The following is a 19,204-nucleotide window of genomic DNA, read 5'->3' as shown; positions in this document are numbered from 1 at the left end:
AATGAAATAGTAGCCGACGGTCATCGCGTAAAGATAGCTCCTTTCTTTTGGACCAAGCGACCTACTTCAACGCAAAGGTGTTGCCGGGGAACTAGAACCTGCAGCGAGGACTTCTATCCGGAGCCCAATCCGCTGCTATAGTCGGATGCAACTCAAAAACGAAGCGGCTTCTCCCCGTTGAAAGGACACCCCTCCAGCCAATGGCATCGGCCAATACTCATAAACCTGCTATCGTGACAGTGCAGCTAGCAGCATGTGTACGGATTGGACTGCCCTCGATCATAGAGAAAGGTGACTGTCCAGTTTACTCTGACACTGCCGGCAATGTCACGCTAGCAGGCTCACGAGAATCGACCGACGCCATTCGCTCGAAGGGGTCTTTTGACGAAGAAAAGCCGCTTCGTTCTTGATCTGTATGGGAGCACAGAGCCCCTTACGCAAGGCTGACATAAGGCACGCTCTGCGCGGACATGCACTGCGGGATCTTCGCAGCGGCACCCTAGCAGCTTTGTAGAGGATTGAAGACGAGGTTATGCACCTACCACCATGCTGTCAAGACATCGATCTCTTTTCGCGTTTTCGTGTCCCTAAAGCGGTGCGTCCAATTAAAGGCTCTTGGCCAGAAGCGCATGACCACGCTATTGAGATAAAGCAGCTTGGCAGGATGTGCTTTGAAGAAATCGCCGTCAATAGCTCTCTGTATAAAGAACTAGATGACTATTTTGCCTAAAGTTACATTTTTGCATTTTATAGAGAGACCGGGAGTAAGCCGGATGGCTGCGCTCACACTTTATGCAATTGTGGGGTTCAACATCACAGTTTTCAGCGGGGTGGTCATGGGAAGCACATTTCGCGCAGGTCTGTTTGCCCCGGAAGCTATGCGAACCGTGGCCGTACCTCTGGCATTTGAACCATCGACGTGGATTTGGTATGTACGGTCTAAGTTGGAGCTTTGTGTAGCCTACTTCGACGGAATCGGGTTGTATGCTAGAGGCAAATGTGAGAACAATGTGCTTTGTTGGTGTTTCGATGTTGTCGCGCCTTATTTTGATTTTGTAGACATTTGTTACGTTTTCTTCTTTAAGTCCTTCAAGCAGTTCTTCTGTTAGGAATTTCAAGTCATCATCTGAAATTACTCCACGAACAGTGGTCAATGATCGATGCTGGCTGATTGTCACTGGTATGTCACCAAAGCCTGTTACTCCTGACAACTTCTCATACTGGTGGCTATAAAGGACTTCCAACAGGAGATCGCCATTTGCAAGTTTCTTGATTTTCTAGCCTTGTCCAATGCTTTCAGTTAGGGTTCTTGTAACGGTAAACGATGACACTAGTCGTGCAGTTATGTCCGCGTGCTCACTGTGGACCACGTGGAACATCGGAAAGTTGTTTGCATTCTTTCTGAAAAAAATTGCAGTGACTTCGGTGCGCCCTCGTTTGAGAGGGCGATCGGTTGCGAGAAAAGATGTAGCCATAAAATACTTATTTATTCAGCCGCAGTGGCAGCCACCCAACATGGAGCTCAACGAGGGGACGGAATAGGAATTTGTATACAAGTCCTGTCCTCGTCAGCTGTACACCGCGACTATAACCAAATATGTGGCAACTGAGGGTAGCTACTCCACACAGGGTGAACCCTAGCCGCCCATGAAGGAAGAAAAAATGGGGAACGAGGAGGAAACAGGACAGTAGTCAGAAAGAAGATAGGAAAGAAATAGGTGGAGAGGAGGACAGGAAAAGGTGACTGCCGATTTCCCCCGGTCGGGTCAGGCTGGAGTTGCCGTCTACTGGAGGTTGGAGCCAAAGTGTTGTGTTCCCTCCACCGAGAGGCCTTAAAGGTCCAAACGATCGGCATCGGCTCAACCACCAGGATCTTCTTTTCCCCGGACACGGCGATGCCACGCACGGCTAGGCGTGGGTGCTCGGTTCCGTGGTGATGCACTGTTCACCATCATCCCCCTGCGGGGATGTCCCTGCGGATGCTCGGGAACCCGTGGTGTCGCCACTCACCAACGCCTGCAAGCTGCAGACGACCCCCTGCGGTTAAGAACGTTCTCTGTATCCAATGTTCGTAGTAAGAGGACGAGCACTTTTGGAGCTATAAAATAATAGTAATTGTTTTTTTTGGGGCGGGGGAAAGGAAATGGCGCCGTATCTGTCTCATATATCGTTGGACACCTGAACCGCGCCGTAAGGAAAGGGATAAAGGAGGGAGTGAAAGAAGAAAGGAAGTAATAGGTGCCGTAGTGGAGGGCTCCGGAATAATTTCGACCACCTGGGGATCTTTAACGTGCACTGACATCGCACAGCACACGGGCGCCTTAGCGTTTTTCCTCCATAAAAATGCAGCCGCCGCGGCGTCCTCTTACTACGAACATTGGATACAGAGAACGTTCTTAACCGCAGGGGGTCGTCTGCAGCTTGCAGGCGTTGGTGAGTGGCGACACCACGGTTTCACGAGCATCCGCAGCGACATCCCGGCAGGAGGATGATGGTTAACAGTGGATCACCACGGAACCGAGCACCCACGCCTAGCCGTGCGTGGCATCGCCGTGTCCGGGGAAAAGAGGATCCTGGTGGTTGAGCCGATGCCGATCGTTTGGACCTTTAAGGCCCCTCGGCGGAGGCAACACAACACTTTGGCCCCAGCCTCCTGTAGACGGCAACTCCAGCCTGTCCCGACCGGGGGAAATCGGCAGTCACCTTTTCCTGTCCTCCTCTCCATCTATTTCTTTCCTATCTTCTTTCTGACTACTGTCCTGTCTCCTCCTCGTTACCCATTTTTTATTCCTTCATGGGCGGCTAGGGTTAACCCTGTGTGGAGTAGCTACCCTCAGTTGCCCCATATTTGGTTATAGTCGCGGTGTACAGCTGTCGAGGGCAAGAATTGTTTACAAGTTCCTGTTCCGTCCCCTAGTTGGGCTCTATGGTGGGTAGCTGCCACCGCGGCTGAATAAATAAGTATTTTATGGCTACATCTTTTCTCGCAACCGATCGCCCTCTCAAACGAGGGCGCACCGAAGTCACTGCAAATTTTTTCAGAAAGAATGCAAAGAACTTTCCGAGGTTCCACGTAGTCCACAGTGAGCACGCGGACATAACTGCACGACTAGTGTCATCGTTTACCATTACAAGAACCCTAACTGAAAGCATTGGACAAGGCTAGAAAATCAAGAAACTTGCAAATGGCGATCTCCTGTTGGAAGTCCTTTATAGCCACCAGTATGAGAAGTTGTCAGGAGTAACAGGCTTTGTTGACATACCAGTGACAATCAGCCAGCATCGATCATTGACCACTGTTCGCGGAGTAATTTCAGATGATGACTTGAAATTCCTAACAGAAGAACTGCTTGAAGGACTTAAAGAAGAAAACGTAACAAATGTCTACAAAATCAAAATAAGGTGCGACAACATCGAAACACCAACAAAGCACATTGTTCTCACATTTGCCTTTAGCATACAACCCGATTCCGTCGAAGCAGGCTACACAAAGCTCCAACTCAGACCGTACATACCAAATCCACGTCGATGGTTCAAATGCCAGAGGTACGGCCACGGTTCGCATAGCTTCCGGGGCAAACAGACCTGCGCGAAATGTGCTTCCCACGACCACCCCGCTGAAAACTGTGATGTTGAACCCCACATTTGCATAAAGTGTGAGGGAAGCCATCCGGCTTATTCACGGTCTCGCTCAGCCTGGAAAAAAGAAAAAGAAATTATTACACTTAAGGTCAAAGAAAATATATCATTCAGAGAAGCACGGAAAAGACTTTCATTGCAAAATCCAAGCTACTCCTCTGTGGTGCAGCAGGGCACATCATCACAACGGCCTTCGGCACCTGCACAGCTCACACACAATGAGCCTGCAGGAGGGCCTTCCGTGCCCCTGGTGGCCGCAGCTAGTGCTGCACCACCATCCAAAAAACAGGCCGCGCGGACCTACAGGTCAGCCGGCCCCAAGGCCCCTCCCCATACGGAGAGGCCCAAAACGAAGACATCCGTGCGCTCAGCACATTCGTCCAGCATATCGGAAGATACGATGGACACAACTCCTCTCTCGCCTCCGCTGCAGCGGCGGAAAAGCTCTTTGGAGCGAAAAAAAAGAATAAAATCCCAATAACTGGTCCAAACGACACGCCGACTTAGAATTTTAAACTTCTCAACTAGTTTTACCACTGGCATTTATAGTTCACTAGAATTGTCGCGGACTTTTAAAGAACTACATTGACATCACAGGTATTTTAAATTCATTCTCCGCAGTAGCAAGGTGTCTCCAGGAGACTAACCTAGGACCACAGAAAAAAAATCATTCTTAAAAAGTATCCTCTTTCGCTGTGATTCACAAAACCCAAGCAGGCTCTCTGGAGGCGCTGCTATTGTGGTCCAGGGTGGTGTTGCTACACGAAAAATTGACCTAGAATCATCATATGAGACAGTTGCTGTGACCGTCCTCGATTTTAAAAACATAACAAAATGCTCCATATACATTGAACCTCAAGAAACCGTTACACTTCACGATTTAAAAACGCTTTTAATGGAACTACCGGACCCGTATCTTTTCGTTGGGGATTTTAATGCTCACTCCTCCTTTTGGCGAAGTGAACATACGGACGCCAGAGGCAGAATTCTGGAAGATTTTATCCTCTGCAACAATGTATGCCTGCTGAACACGGGAAAACACACTTACTGTTCTCCAAGCAGCAGGAAAATGAGCTGCCTACATTTATCTTTTCTCTCCCCTTGAGTTTTTAACGATTTTAAATTGGATGTGATTGGCAACCCATATAGCAGCGATCATCTCCCTGTTTTAATTAGTATATTATCCCCACCGGAAATCATCCCAACAAGACCGCGTAGTTGTAAGCTTCACCTCGCCGACTGGTCACTTTGTACAAGTGCCACACTAGACAAAGAATTTTGTGAAGACTTCAACATAGACGAAACTAATGGAAAGATTACTACATGCATAATATCGGCCGCTACACTAGCCATACCACAAAAAAAGGACACGTACACAAACAACATAAAGTATGGTGGACACAAGAATGTACATTGGCAAAAAAAATGAACAAAATAAAGCTCGGGGTTCTCTGCGGGGGTATCCTACAGCGGAGAACTTGATTGCCTTTAAGAGTGCCACGGCCTGAGCGCGGTTAGTTCCAAGAAATGCCGAGATATCCTCGAGGCAGAAATATGTTTCCTCAATAAACAGCTCAATAACGTAAAAAAAAATGTGGGAAAAGGTTCGTAGATTCAGTAGTGACCTACCCCTTTCACACCTCCTCTATTGTCTACACCCGGGACACAAACATTATTACAAGAACAGGCCAACATACTGGGTGAGCATTTTGCTGAAGTTTCCAGTTCGCCCAATCACACAAACACGTTTCAGAAGTACAAAGCAATAGCAGAAAGACAAGAACTACCATTTGCAGCAGGTATGCACGAGAACTACAATCAACCCATCATACTCCAAGAATTGAATAGAGTATTATCTTCTGGTAGAAAGACAGCACCAGGCCCAGATTATGTGCATTACACTATGCTTGGCTATCTTTCTGAGGCTGTCGTGCAGGCATTTTTGAACTTCTGTTCCAAAATATGAACAACTGGGAATATACCTGAGGAGTGGAAGAAAGCAATAAGAGTGCCTTTTGTGAAACCCGGAGAACCACCAAGTCCTAACAATTACAGGCCGAGAGCCCTCACCAGCTGCACTGCTAAATCTGTGGAAAGCATAATAAACATTAGACTGACATTCACACTTGAATCTCGTCGACTCTTATATGTACATCAATGTGGATTTAGGAAAGCATGCTCGACCACTGATCACCTTGTCCGCCTAGAAAACACCATCCGAGAGGCGTTCATCCACAAACAGCACTGTGTCGGGGTCCTCTTCGATTTGGTGAAGGCCTATGATACCACGTAGAATTTCGGCATCCTTCATAACCTAGCAGAGCTAGGGATCCGCGGCATGATGCTGAACTGCTTGAACGACTTCCTGAATAACCGCACATTCAGAGTCCGTCTAGGAGCAACTCTGTCAATGACATTCACCCAAGAGAATGGCGTACCCCAGGGATGCATTTTAAGTACGACACTCTTCATAGTAAAAATGAATTCTTTAGCCAAAGTAATACCCAAGACCGTAATGTATTCAGTTTATGTAGGGGACCTACAGATAGCATACACTTCTTCCAGCATACTGTCCTGCGAGAGATAAATAAAAATCACACTAAATAAACTGGCTGCTTGGGCAGAGAAAAATGGATTCAAGTTATCGCCTCAAAAAACAGTAGCTGTTCTGTTCTCATTACGACGAGGCCTACAGATCGATCCCAACCTGTGCTTGAATCAAACCAGACTGCCAATCAAACAAGAACGTAAATTTTTAGGCGTCAGTTTTGACAAGAAGCTTACATTTCTACCACACATTAACAACTTTAAAAAGAAAGCATCCCAAGCCCTCAATCTATTAAGGGTACTCTCGCGAAAACGGTGGGGGTCCGATAGAGTATGACTTACAAATATATCGCTCTTTGGTGCGCTCCAAGCTGGACTACGGGTGCATAGTGTATGGTTCAGCAAGAGCATCCTACTTGAAACGACTGGACCCTGTTCATAATCTTGGTCTGCGCCTATCAACTGGAGCATGTAGAACATCTCAGGTATATAGTCTTTATGTTGAATCTAATGAGCCAACACTAGAGAATAGAAGAGTCACAATTATATGCACGTACATCCTAAAAACACGTTCTCTTCCAAAACACCTCTGCTATCCCATTGTTACCAAGTGACCATCTAGAAGATTATTCAATAATAAACCACATTTTATGAGGCCACTAATTATGCGCTTTAAAGATAAATGTGAAGAGTTAGCAGTGCTGAAAGCCCTACCGAATATTGCGCGAAGGAATATCTGCCACCATCGTACAACCTCCGTTCGATGTGTGACTTCACACTGACACACGTAAACACAGAGGAAATGCTACACGAGCACATACTACAAGAGGTCTTTGCACTACAAGAAAAATACGACACCTTCACTGAATTTTACACTGATGGCTCAAAAACAGAAAGTGATGTCGGAAGTGCAGTAATTCAAGGAAAAAACGAAAAAATAATACGATTGCTACAGTATGCATCGGTATTTACTGTGGAGAGTTATGCCATCTTTTTATCCGCAGAACAAATAGTAAAACAAACATAAAAATTGCATCATTTACACCGATTCACTGAATATGCTCATAGCACTGCACTCTACAAATGCTGCTGAACCATATTAGGAAAAATCAGACATAAAACAGTTAAACTCACAAAGAAAAAACATAACATTATATTCTGCTGGATCTCTAGGTATGTTGGAATTTTAGGTAATGAGAGAGCAGATGCTTGCGCAGCGCAAGCTCGAATTGGTCATATAAAACAAGTTAACATACCACAGAGGGATTTCTCTAAATTACTGCACAGTAAACTCAGGAATAAGTGGCAGGTTGCATGGTAAGAACAGACAAACAACAAACTACATGCTATAAAACCCGTTTTGGGAGAATGGAGATCATGTAAACATCAGTAACGTTTTACAGAAGTTATTTTGTGTCGACTACGCATTGGACACACACACACCTTACACACAAATTCTTACCGACAAAAAAGACAAACCTCTGTGCGAAATGTGTGGTGATCAACTCACGGTAAACCACATTTTAATTGTACTGCCAAAACTGGAACAACTGAGGAAATATATTTCACAACAATCTACAGTGAATACATCCCACTACACCCCATGCTACTTTTGGGTGATCAAGCACTGGTTGATTTTTCAAGCATTTTTAAGTTTCTCAGAGAAACCAATGTTTTAAACAAACTTTTGATATAAAAAGCGTAACCTTTAGCAAAAGCTCTAACCATGTGTTTGACGCATCATAGCCTCAGTTGCTTTTGCGCCATTAAAATCAATATAACTAACTAACTAACTAACTAACTAACTAACTAACTAACTAACTAACTAACTAACTAACTAACTAACTAACTAACTAACTAACTAACTTACTAACTAACTAACTAACTAACTAACTAACTAACTCACTAACAAAGAACGTTCTCTGCGTCACTAGAGATTCGTAATGCCGAAGAGAAAAGAAACAAAAAATAAGACAGGGTAAACTGGGAGACACGGACAGACGCTTGTGGAAGTAGTGCTTGTGCGCGTCTTCGCGGATGTCCTGTCTGCTTTCGTGGGCTATTTTTTCTCTTTAAGTATTGACTATCAACACGGCCAGACTTATACTCTTATAAGTAGGCTCGACTCTGCAGATGTGAACCGGGTTATTCTTTTATAAATACTTTTTCTGCTGTGCGCGCACTATGCCCATTCTGGAAACGCTTTCTTTCAGGAAAGAATGCTACATGAGCGTCTACCTCAAAGGAGGCGTTGTCACCAAGTTCTGGTACGTCCGCATCGACACAGGATCAGGCAAAGTACAATACGGCAAACAGGAGGGTGACTACAGCTTTTCTTACCCAAGAAGGGACTCAACCTACACCATCAAGAAGGGAGAAATATACACGATTTCCATACGCGTTGAGGCGCAACAGTATTTTGACGTGAGTAAAGCGGCTTACCTCTTTTCCTTGTTTTTACCGCAGTGCACGGAACCGCAAACTTATTAAGCCTCAAAGGGAGGACCAGACTTACTGAGCTGCTTCGAGGGTTGGTACCAGCCGTTGTTCTTTTTGTTGATTTTTAAACTAAAAGGAACATTTCAGGTAGCCCTGCAAGCTGAGTGCTTTCTTCAGGTGTTACCACGTTTACGAAGAGTTTACTTTAAGAAACTGAGGCACAAGACTTGTCCGTGTCTTCTCTAGTGTGCACCATGGCTTCTCCTAGATAACGATTATCCACAAATTGATCGTCATATGATCGCAAACATGTTTTCGTATTCACTAAAATGTCAGTCTAAAAGTTCGTAAAGAATTCCGACAACCTCACACACAGAGCGAAGAGAATGTGACTACTTGCGGTGAAATAAATATGCAGTATTTCTGTTGCTCTTCATAGTCTGCATTCAATAAGGGTAAAGTAGTAGAAAAGGGTTACCTGGTATAAATATTTTTTACCCAACATAAGTTGGTAATTTCGCAACCCATTATTGCATTTGCAATAGAATTTTCACATAGGCAGATTTGTTCATGAACATCGCCAGTAATTATTTTCGTGACAAGAAATTCTTGCAAAAATATTTTGTCCTATGCTTGATTTTTAATATACGCAGTTTTCTCATATGTTGAAAGATTCTCCAATAACAGTCAATATGTCCACAGATATCCCATCGATAGGCTTGCTTTCGTTTGCTGTTAACGTTTTTGCAATGGTAAAAAAGATCCCTATTTGTTTTTGTAGGTTAAGCTACACTGGCTGAGGTTTAGCAGTTTCACGTGGCTCCTGGGAAGCAGTACCCCAGGATGTGGAATTTTTTTTCAATAGATGTGAAGGATCTATATTACTCCCTGCCGCATCAGCAGCTTTTAGAATATATCGAAGACTGCATTCATCGCTTTGGTGCTGTTGCTTTTCAGAATGAATCAGGGGTGTCTGTTGACGGGTTCTTGAGTTTATTGTCTCTGTATCTCAAGTCGACCTTTGTTAGCTGGAATCAGGAGGTATTTCTGCAAAAAGATGGGGTATGCATCGGCTCGTGCATTGCTCCAGAGCTCAGTGACCTTTACCTTGCTAGTCTACACAGGCGACTGCAAAATAAACTGTATGTTGCTATTGTCATTCGGACGTTTACATTTGTTGATGACTACCTAGTGGTCTTTCGTAAGAGCCATAGAAATGTTTCTGTGACAACCGTGACAGCTATTTCTACCTTCTCTGAGTGTCTGCACCCTCTGAAGATCACTCATGAGCTTCCGGTTGAGGGCACTATTCGGTTTCTTGACCTAAAGCTGGTTACTGCACAGCAGGTTTGTTGGATGTATTAGCCCAGAACTGAGAAGCCCCTATTACCCTTTTCGTCTACGCATACGAAGCTGGTCAAGCGAGGGGTCGTGAAGACTTCTTTTCAAATGCAGTTAGCAAGTCCTGCGCATGCTTGATGAAAAGTAGTATTTATGAGCAGGTGGACCGCCTCAGAGCAGCAGGATTTCCGTGACACTTATTAGTTTCGGTCGCTGAGAGCTTGCATCAGCAGGAAAAGGCCAAGAAGACTGGAACTGATGGCGAAGGGGGCAGCAAGTTAGTGGCGGTTCCATATATCCAAAAACTGTCACACTCCATCAAGAAGGGAGCACCAAAAGTGGGAGTGAAGGTGTATATGTCTGCAGCAGAAAAATTGTTCCGCATTTGCAAGGCCACCTTTCCCGACAGCAGGCTTCAGAATAGTTGCACGATTTGGCATAAAAACCCTTTCGTGCAGTACACTGATGAAATAGTGTACAGTATCCCGCTTTCAAGCGGGAAGGTGTACATTGGGCAGTCAGGCAGATGCCTTAATGAGCGGTTAAGTGAGCACCACAGGGAAGTTAGGGATGGCGGTTCCAACAATTTCGCAAGGCACTGTCGTGCTCATAAATGCAAGCCTGGTTTTAAAGAATGCGAGGTGATTGGCAGAAATGCGGATAGATTAACAAGGGAAGTTATTCAGACTGCCGCAATCCAAACAGCTGCACCTGAAAGCTGCGTCAGCAGTCCGTCATTGTCGCTGACAAAGAAAGATATTGCATTTTTGGACTCGGAGCAGTATGCCAACCGGTGAAATGTGTTGCATATGCTTTTTAAGCTTTGTTCACAAATTATCTTGTCTAATCTGACAGGTATCGTTCTTTACTTCATGTATAAATTCTGTGTGCATCAAATAAAGCCTTAGTGGAAGTTTAGCGCTTGTGTTTTTCCTCTATTTTGTTGCTGTGCTATGGATCATAACGCATACCCACTAGCACGAACCATCACCTTGTTAAGAGTATAGCATCAATGCGCAGAATAAAACACTGGTCAATAGTCTCAGGCGCATTGCACAAGCGGCAATTGACCGTCCATGGGGCAAGCATTTTCTTAGCATCAAGCCATGCCTTCACAGGCAGCGTTGACGCGTGTACCTTAAAAAACAATTTTTTCGCGGCAGAGGATATACACATTCGCTAACACGTTTTAAAACACTGGCGGCAAGGAACTCCAGCAAAGGTGTCCGTTACAACGGTATAGGGAACAAATACTCTGTAATTGCCTGAGTCATCTGCCTTCTGGAGAGGCTATAGGAAAGCGCGCAGTGAGGAAATTGAATGTGTGAGCACTTTCTTTAAGGAATCCCCATAAAGGCCCCCCTCGAATGTGTCCCATCGGTGCGACTAGAACAGGCAAATGAGCACTTAGACGCGTAATAAGCACTTAGACGCGTAATAAAATCGGTGGTTTGATGATTTGAAAAAGAAAAAAATGCGACACAATTTGAAGCACTAATAAGTGAACTAGGCCGATTCCATCAGACTCTAAAGACAGTAATAGGTTATCGCGACGCATGGGTTCCCATTGGGAACGCCATAGAAATGTAGCAAAAATTCTGTGCTTCACCTGTACTTTCTTCCCAGCACATTGGAGAACCTGCACCACATAGGCAAGTTTTGCACAAAAGAAAATGTAGCAGACTTCAGCCCGAGCAAACAATGACAGTTCCCTACCCATGCAAGCATGGGCTTGTCGCCTCATGGAGACTATCTGTGAATCCCTACTGGGATTCACAGATAGTCTCCGGCCAACATCTGCTAATTCGCATCGCCGGCCAACATCTGCTAATTCAGCATCGTTGCTTCGCCAGAAATTTGAGGAACAACATGCTTGCCTGCCTGAAAGATTCATTGTTGTCTACGTAGACGCAAGCATACAAGACTGCAAGGCAACAACAGCTATCTACTGCCCGTGCAGACCTGCCCTTAATCAAACCTCTTGGTTTCAGCTTACGGAACCACCTTCGTCCTTTTGTGCTGAGCTCGTTGCAGTTAAAGAAGCAGACGTCTCCGTGTCCGACATAACTATGCTCCCGGCGGCCCGCGTCGTCATCCGCACTGACGCTCCTCAAGTTACCCGGTTGCTGCGACGTGTTAGCCGCTGTCCAACATGTCAGGACATCCACCGGCTCGTGGCACGCATCCCGCAGCCAGTACGTAGTGAGTGGGTCCCACGGGATCTGCTGACCTATCATAGCCGGGCAGATTTAGCGACCGGCCTTGCGATTCCAAAATCATCACCGCCTCGGCTCCTTCATTTGGACAATTTTACCCTCCGTTCATCAAGAAAGGAACTCCTCCGGCGCCGCACACGTGCTCTCATCCCTCCATGTGTGGTAACTCTCCCCCGTGGTCTTGCACGGAGGTTGCGCTTAGGAGGATCCGGGTCGTTGTTGCCCTCACACCTGCCATCACTCGGAAGTGGGCTCAGTGCCGTGATTTGTTTCGTCGGCCAGGGTGTCCGATATGTAAACACGAGGACATTGAACCCGACATTCATCACTTACTGCGGGACTTCCCAGCTCTCAAGCCTACCAGTATCCAGTACCTGAATGTAGCGCGTCTTTCACGAAGCAACCCTGCTTCATACATTACCTGGACGCAGGGACCGTATCATCATTCTCTACTAGACTTCATCAAATCAGCTAGCCTTTTAATTCATTTAATCACTGCTCTATAATCCATCACACTTTCACTCTTTATTGATGCCCTGCGGCAATAAATTTCGCTTTAAAAAATCCCACTAGGCGCCACTATTGCGAATTTGGGGAAGAGAAATCCCTAGGCAGTGAAGGGGCCCGAAGTCTCAGCTTATGCCATCGTAATGACTAGGCGTTGTACCTCAATAGCCCAACCAAAACCCCTTGGATTTATTTAGATTAAAAACCGAATCTGATACCTCGCAAAACTGTTCAGTCAAATGCAATGCCTCAAGCACACTCTTTTTGTCACAACAAAAGAGGGCGACATCATCTGCATAGGCTAAAATCTTTATTTCACACTGCGCCAGGGAGAAACCACGGATAGATGTGCAGTTAATAATACTGAGACGAAGGGGTTGAAAATATAGGGCGAACAACAAAGGCTATAGTGGACAGCCCCTGGCTAAGAGATAATTTCAATGGAAGAGGTTTGCTTAGCTCTTGGTTAACAATTAGCCTTGTGTGAGACTCCTTATAGCGCAGTCTTTTGCCCCTAAGCAAAACATCTCCTTTATTTGCATGCTCTCCGCCACGACGGCTCATGGTTCAACCGTGAATAAAGGCACATGTATTGAATGCGCGCCTTTCATATATTAACTCTTCCGATCCAGATGTCGCCGCGCTTACGCAACGTGTATCCTGGCCTAATAGAGCTAGGCCATCATCAATTTTTTTCTGTTACTCTTGAATCTTCGATGACAGTTATAGAAGGATGAACCATTATTGTCAATATTTCTGTGGTATTACCTCACAATACTCTCAAGTTCAAAATCTTTATGCAGTAATGCTATACGTTATTGAATGTCATGCATGTCTGACCAGTTTTAGAACATTATTTTTGAAGTGCTTCAAAACAACACTAATGAAACCATATATTATAGAACTACAAATGTTTCTTTAAATGGGCCATGACATGGTCGTTCTTAATATTGCAGTTTTCTGCTTCGGTAATTAATACAGGAGCTTATGATTCAGATTCCGAAATTTGGCTGCCCTGGACGCGCTGTATATTCCAAAATATGCGATCGAAATTGAGAACGGGAAGCTCCTTCCACCGGCAGCGACCGCCATATTGAATGATCTGGTGACGTCACTAGGGCATATACGGAGCAGCGTCGTCTGCTCTCGCTGCTGCAATGTGCGCAGCAAGGCCTCTTTCCCCTGTACTTCTGCGGGCGATCGATGTAGCAGTCGTCCCCCATATATTGTTACGTGACGGCCAGCCAAAGAATGAGACGAGATGGCTGATGTCAATGAGATATGGTTTAATGGCCGCTGGCCTAGCGCGAGCGCTCCGTCCCGCGCCACTGCCAGCGTCGTCGTCTTCGTGACACTACCCGGGGCTCCCGAGCGATCGTCCCGAACGGGAATCGAAGAAGGCATCGACGAAGAGATGCGCTCGATGGTGATAGGTTCACAGGACGGTACAGTCGAAATGGCATGGCGGTGAAGTGCTGGCCGCCACGATGAAATAGATGGGCGAATGAATCCTGGTTCACGAAGCTTACGGGCCGCAGCTCGCCAGGAGCCGACGGCCGAAGCCCTTGAATGCACCAAACAGCATGGGCAGGGGGGCTGTGGCCTCACGTGTGCGCAGCGCCGTGGGTCGGTCGCGTCATGGAGTCGGGTCGCAGCGGCGTCGTCGTGTCGTCGTACCTTGTGATCAAGGCGAGGGACGAGGCTGGGGTGAGCGGCGAGGTCGGTTCGGACTTGGCAGGCTGGGGCACGGCCGGGCGGCGCGGATCAGGAACTCACGGCCGAATACCACTGTTGACGCAGGACACCGAAGCTCCGAAACCAGGAGGGGGATGATACTCCGCACCTCACACCAAATGTTACGTGACGGCCAGCCAAAGAATGAGACGAGATGGGTGTTGTCAATGAGATATGGCTTAATGGCCGCTGGCCTAGCGCGAGCGCTCCGTCCCGCGCCACTGCCAGCGTCGTCATCTTCGTGACAGTATGAGTGACTTGTGCCGCAGAAGTGTTCAAAACAGTAACGCCGTTATTCTTCGGTATAGGTAGGGTCCGGTTACTGGTCTGTAAAGCTAGACTTACGACGACGCCAGCACAATTAACGACCCTGTATCGCAGCAGTGTAAAGAGTGAACTTAGTTGGGACTGGCAGAGTGTATTGGGCGACTAGTGGGTATGACATTCTATAAACTTAAGACCTTTAAAACTTATTGGTCCTGGCCATGTTAGCCACGGCGACATACGCGATGTGCGTGCACCAGCGAAGATGTGCTTTCATTCGGTGCCTGCGCATAGAACCGATCGGCGAGGCAAGCGACACGGGCAGAAAACGCCGCACGACGGTGCCGCTCGCCGTCGTCGACTGGGCTTGTGCGGCCGAGGGAAATCTTCACGCCCGGTGAATTGGCGGCCCGAAAAACTGCGCTTGTATACGTTATCCTTATAAAAAAAAAAGCGAAACGAGTGGCTGCATTTCATATCTTCACACTTTCTTACTAATCAGCGGTGAGCTCTTGCCAGATTCTTGAATTTCGGTCCACGGTGTACCGCAAGCCCCTTTTGTGACGAGGCCTAGCGAGTACGCAGGATTCGTGTGTGCGATTTCGGCGATTACATAGAGTGAATTCGCAAGGTTTAGTGACTGAAAATAACTCTCGAGCGTAGTTTTGGTTTGAGTGCCCTCAAAGTGACGACTGCCTACATTGCAGGGCGCGAGTACAAGGAGGGGGAAGTGTCAATATGCGACCCGGAGAAAGACTATAATTTGTGAGCAATACTACGTAATATTAAAGGTATGGGGAGGCCACCTTGCTTTTTATGCCAAGCAAACGAGCAGTGTTGTTTGCGCACAGCTATGTAAACAGCCCCAGCGTGGGGCAGCAGTTGTCGTGATCGTCGCATTCCTAGGCCACAATGCGCACGCACAGTAAACGCCAAATGATGTACTATTATTTTCAAGCACTCATTTAGGCGGCGGCGGCTATTCATCGGTGGGGGCAGTGAAAGCATTCGAGTCGCCTAGGGTTTTGCAAGCGGCTTGGTTCCAGCAAAAGGACTCTACAAGCCGAAGGGAATGTATGTTCGTCTTACAAATGCACACTTGCAGCGGGGAAGTCGTGTCATTCAGCAATTTTCTCTCCTTCTTTTGTGCTTCAAGGTTACTCTAGTGCCACATTCTGATAATTGAGCCGATGAATAGCAGACAAGAAATTGGTAACCAGCTACAAAACGCCGTGGCTTTCACGGCGCACATCGGCGAAGGCATGTATGGCCCGTGCGGCTTTTCACATACGGGAGCAATTGATTGCTCACAAGAGACCTCACTCATAACATAAAAATAAGACGTTTCTGAGCGTAAATAACAAAGCATGGGTCCATCGAATTCTGTTTCCTCAGCAATCAGAAAAGAGGTGCCATGAGCAAGTCCGCTTTTCTATGGATCACTCAGCTCGCGTACTAAGCTGAAGGCTTCCGAAAAGAGAACACTGAAATTGTATTTTATTTCTATAAGCTAAAAAAGAAAAGAAAACTTTTCGAGCGACCGCCGTCTACGGTGTGCACGCAATCACTTGAACAGCGCACAATAGACGAACTAAAGCGGCTGTTTGGGCTTGTTGGTCAGTGAACATGGTAAAAGAATGCAGCGCGAAAAAAACAAGGACGAACAGAAGTGGACAGGACAGGGCGCTGACTACCAACACATTTATTCAGAAAGATGAGCAGCTTATATAACGCAGTCCAACACCCACGTGACCAAGAAAATAGCAAACGCGTTCAACTATCTAATACAAAAAAAAACAAAACGAAGTACACAATATCAAAGTGATACATATCTGGGTAACGCAAAGTCAGCCAAGAACCGATAAAACCGAGAAGACCACGACGAACCATAAGGTGCACGCATGGAAAATGAACAGTCAGCGACCTTTGCCGCCAATGCAGCACGAGGCAAAACGAAGACGACAATAACAAAATAGTCACCGAACAATAAGTAAAAGTCGAAGCTAAAAGCAGGGTCGGGGCCAAACGCATAACAAAACAATACAAAACGCAACGCAAAAGCTGAGTCAACCGTTCACAGTCAAACTGAGTCAAAAAAGTTGAAAGTTCTCTAGAACAAGAATTAAAAGCAGACGTGAATAAAAAAGACGTGTTTATAGTGGGCCTAGAAAACTGGACTCCTTGTCTGTAAGTAAAATTGAAGGCATGCTGACGCACTTGTCTCCAGCTTTGGCTATCATCCTTGCCTCAATGATGACCCTTTCATTTTCTGTCCGCGCCCGTGCTCTGACAACCGTGCGCGAGTAACATGGTTCGCAGCCTTTGCAAGACTTGCAATGGTCGTCCAGGTGCCCGCCGCTTTTGTTACGGACCCTACGGCGGTGTTAAAACAATCTCTCGTTGAGACACCTGCCGGTTTGCCCAATATACACGCGTCCACACTTCAAGGGAATCTCGTAAATGACACAAGTAGCACAATGTGTGAGTGGTTCTACATGTCTAATAGGGCAAACCTTTTTCTTTTGCTTTGTCAGCAGTGTACACACTCGTGACAATTTGCACGGGGCTGAGAAGACAAGGTTTACGTTGTTTCTTTTTGCAACCTTCTTTAAATTGTGAGACAACTTGTGAAGATACGGGACGACGGCCAAAGAAGGTCGTTTGGCCTGTTCTAGTTTGCCTGCGTCTTTGCCTTGCACTTTCAATTTCTGGAGAAGAGTCTCTGAAACGCTACTCACTAGTGTTGGTGAGTAGCCAGCACTGTAAAGACGTTGGACTTGGTTGTTAACACTGCTCTGCATCGTATGGGGACAGCTTTTTGTGAGCGCTGCCTGGATGGCAGAAGAAACAATGCCTCGCTTGATCAATTTCGAGTGAGCGCTGTCATGCGGAAGAAGACCTTTCTTAGAGCGAGGGTTGTACGTCCAACAGAGGTGGGTTTGTTCAAAAATAAAAAGTACGTCCAAAAACTGAACATTCTTGCCTCTCGGCGGTTCACAGGTAAAGTTCAGACCCCCAAAATGGGACTTGAAAAGGGCGACAATTTCAAGAATGACACGCTCCAACGAACCAGGTGGGCAACTTCTGAGGACGATCATAAAATCATCCACATACCGGAAGACCGAATGGACCACTTCACCCGGGAGAACCTGGCTAATGCGCTTATCGGCTGCCGCCAGGTAGATATCACACAGGACTGGCGCGATTGATGACCCGATGCATACGCCATTCTTTTGCACGAAGTACTGACTGCTGTACTGAACAACAGTAGATTCAAGGTAGAACTGAAGAAGGCGAAGGAAATTGTCGCTGCTCACACCCGAGCTGTTCTGGAAACGCACTTCACCCGACTGTTGGATCACGTCGCGCACCGCTGCGTATAGACCACCGTGCGGAACGGAATAAAACAAGTCTTCAACGTCAATTGTAAAGCCAGTCGTAGCGTCTGAACTGTTTTATTCCGTTCCGCACGGTGGTCTATACGCAGCGGTGCGCGACGTGATCCAACAGTCGAGTGAAGTGCGTTTCCAGAACAGCTCGGGTGTGAGCAGCGACAATTTCCTTCGCCTTCTTCAGTTCTACCTTGAATCTACTGTTGTTCAGTACAGCGGTCAGTACTTCGTGCAAAAGAATGGCGTATGCATCGGGTCATCAATCGCGCCAGTCCTGTGTGATATCTACCTGGCGGCAGCCGATAAGCGCATTAGCCAGGTTCTCCCGGGTGAAGTGGTCCATTCGGTCTTCCGGTATGTGGATGATTTTATGATCGTCCTCAGAAGTTGCCCACCTGGTTCGTTGGAGCGTGTCATTCTTGAAATTGTCGCCCTTTTCAAGTCCCATTTTGGGGGTCTGAACTTTACCTGTGAACCGCCGAGAGGCAAGAATGTTCAGTTTTTGGACGTACTTTTTATTTTTGAACAAACCCACCTCTGTTGGACGTACAACCCTCGCTCTAAGAAAGGTCTTCTTCCGCATGACAGCGCTCACTCGAAATTGATCAAGCGAGGCATTGTTTCTTCTGCCATCCAGGCAGCGCTCACAAAAAGCTGTCCCCATACGATGCAGAGCAGTGCTAACAACCAAGTCCAACGTCTTTACAGTGCTGGCTACTCACCAACACTAGTGAGTAGCGTTTCAGAGACTCTTCTCCAGAAATTGAAAGTGCAAGGCAAAGACGCAGGCAAACTAGAACAGGCCAAACGACCTCCTTTGGCCGTCGTCCCGTATCTTCACAAGTTGTCTCACAATTTAAAGAAGGTTGCAAAAAGAAACAACGTAAACCTTGTCTTCTCAGCCCCGTGCAAATTGTCACGAGTGTGTACACTGCTGACAAAGCAAAAGAAAAAGGTTTGCCCTATTAGACATGTAGAACCACTCACACATTGTGCTACTTGTGTCATTTACGAGATTCCCTTGAAGTGTGGACGCGTGTATATTGGGCAAACCGGCAGGTGTCTCAACGAGAGATTGTTTGAACACCGCCGTAGGGTCCGTAACAAAAGCGGCGGGCACCTGGA

The 19,204-nt window shown here is 46.6% G+C and overlaps 1 protein-coding gene across 1 annotated transcript in view; it reads left to right on the top strand.

The window, feature by feature from the left end:
- The window catches only part of LOC144104068 (uncharacterized), a 194,725-nt gene that overhangs the window by 98,448 nt on the left and 77,073 nt on the right, over positions 1–19,204 (top strand). Inside the window, exon 3 of the mRNA XM_077636856.1 lies at positions 8,400–8,610. Coding sequence (XP_077492982.1) covers positions 8,400–8,610 — 211 coding nt within the window. The remainder of the gene's footprint in view (positions 1–8,399; positions 8,611–19,204) is intronic.

The sequence above is a fragment of the Amblyomma americanum genome, chromosome 9 (genome assembly GCF_052857255.1).
Source record: "Amblyomma americanum isolate KBUSLIRL-KWMA chromosome 9, ASM5285725v1, whole genome shotgun sequence".
In the NCBI taxonomy this organism is placed as follows: Eukaryota; Metazoa; Arthropoda; class Arachnida; order Ixodida; family Ixodidae; genus Amblyomma; species Amblyomma americanum.
Note: the sequence above shows the minus strand (reverse complement) of the source record. Positions and strands in the feature narration are given on the sequence as shown.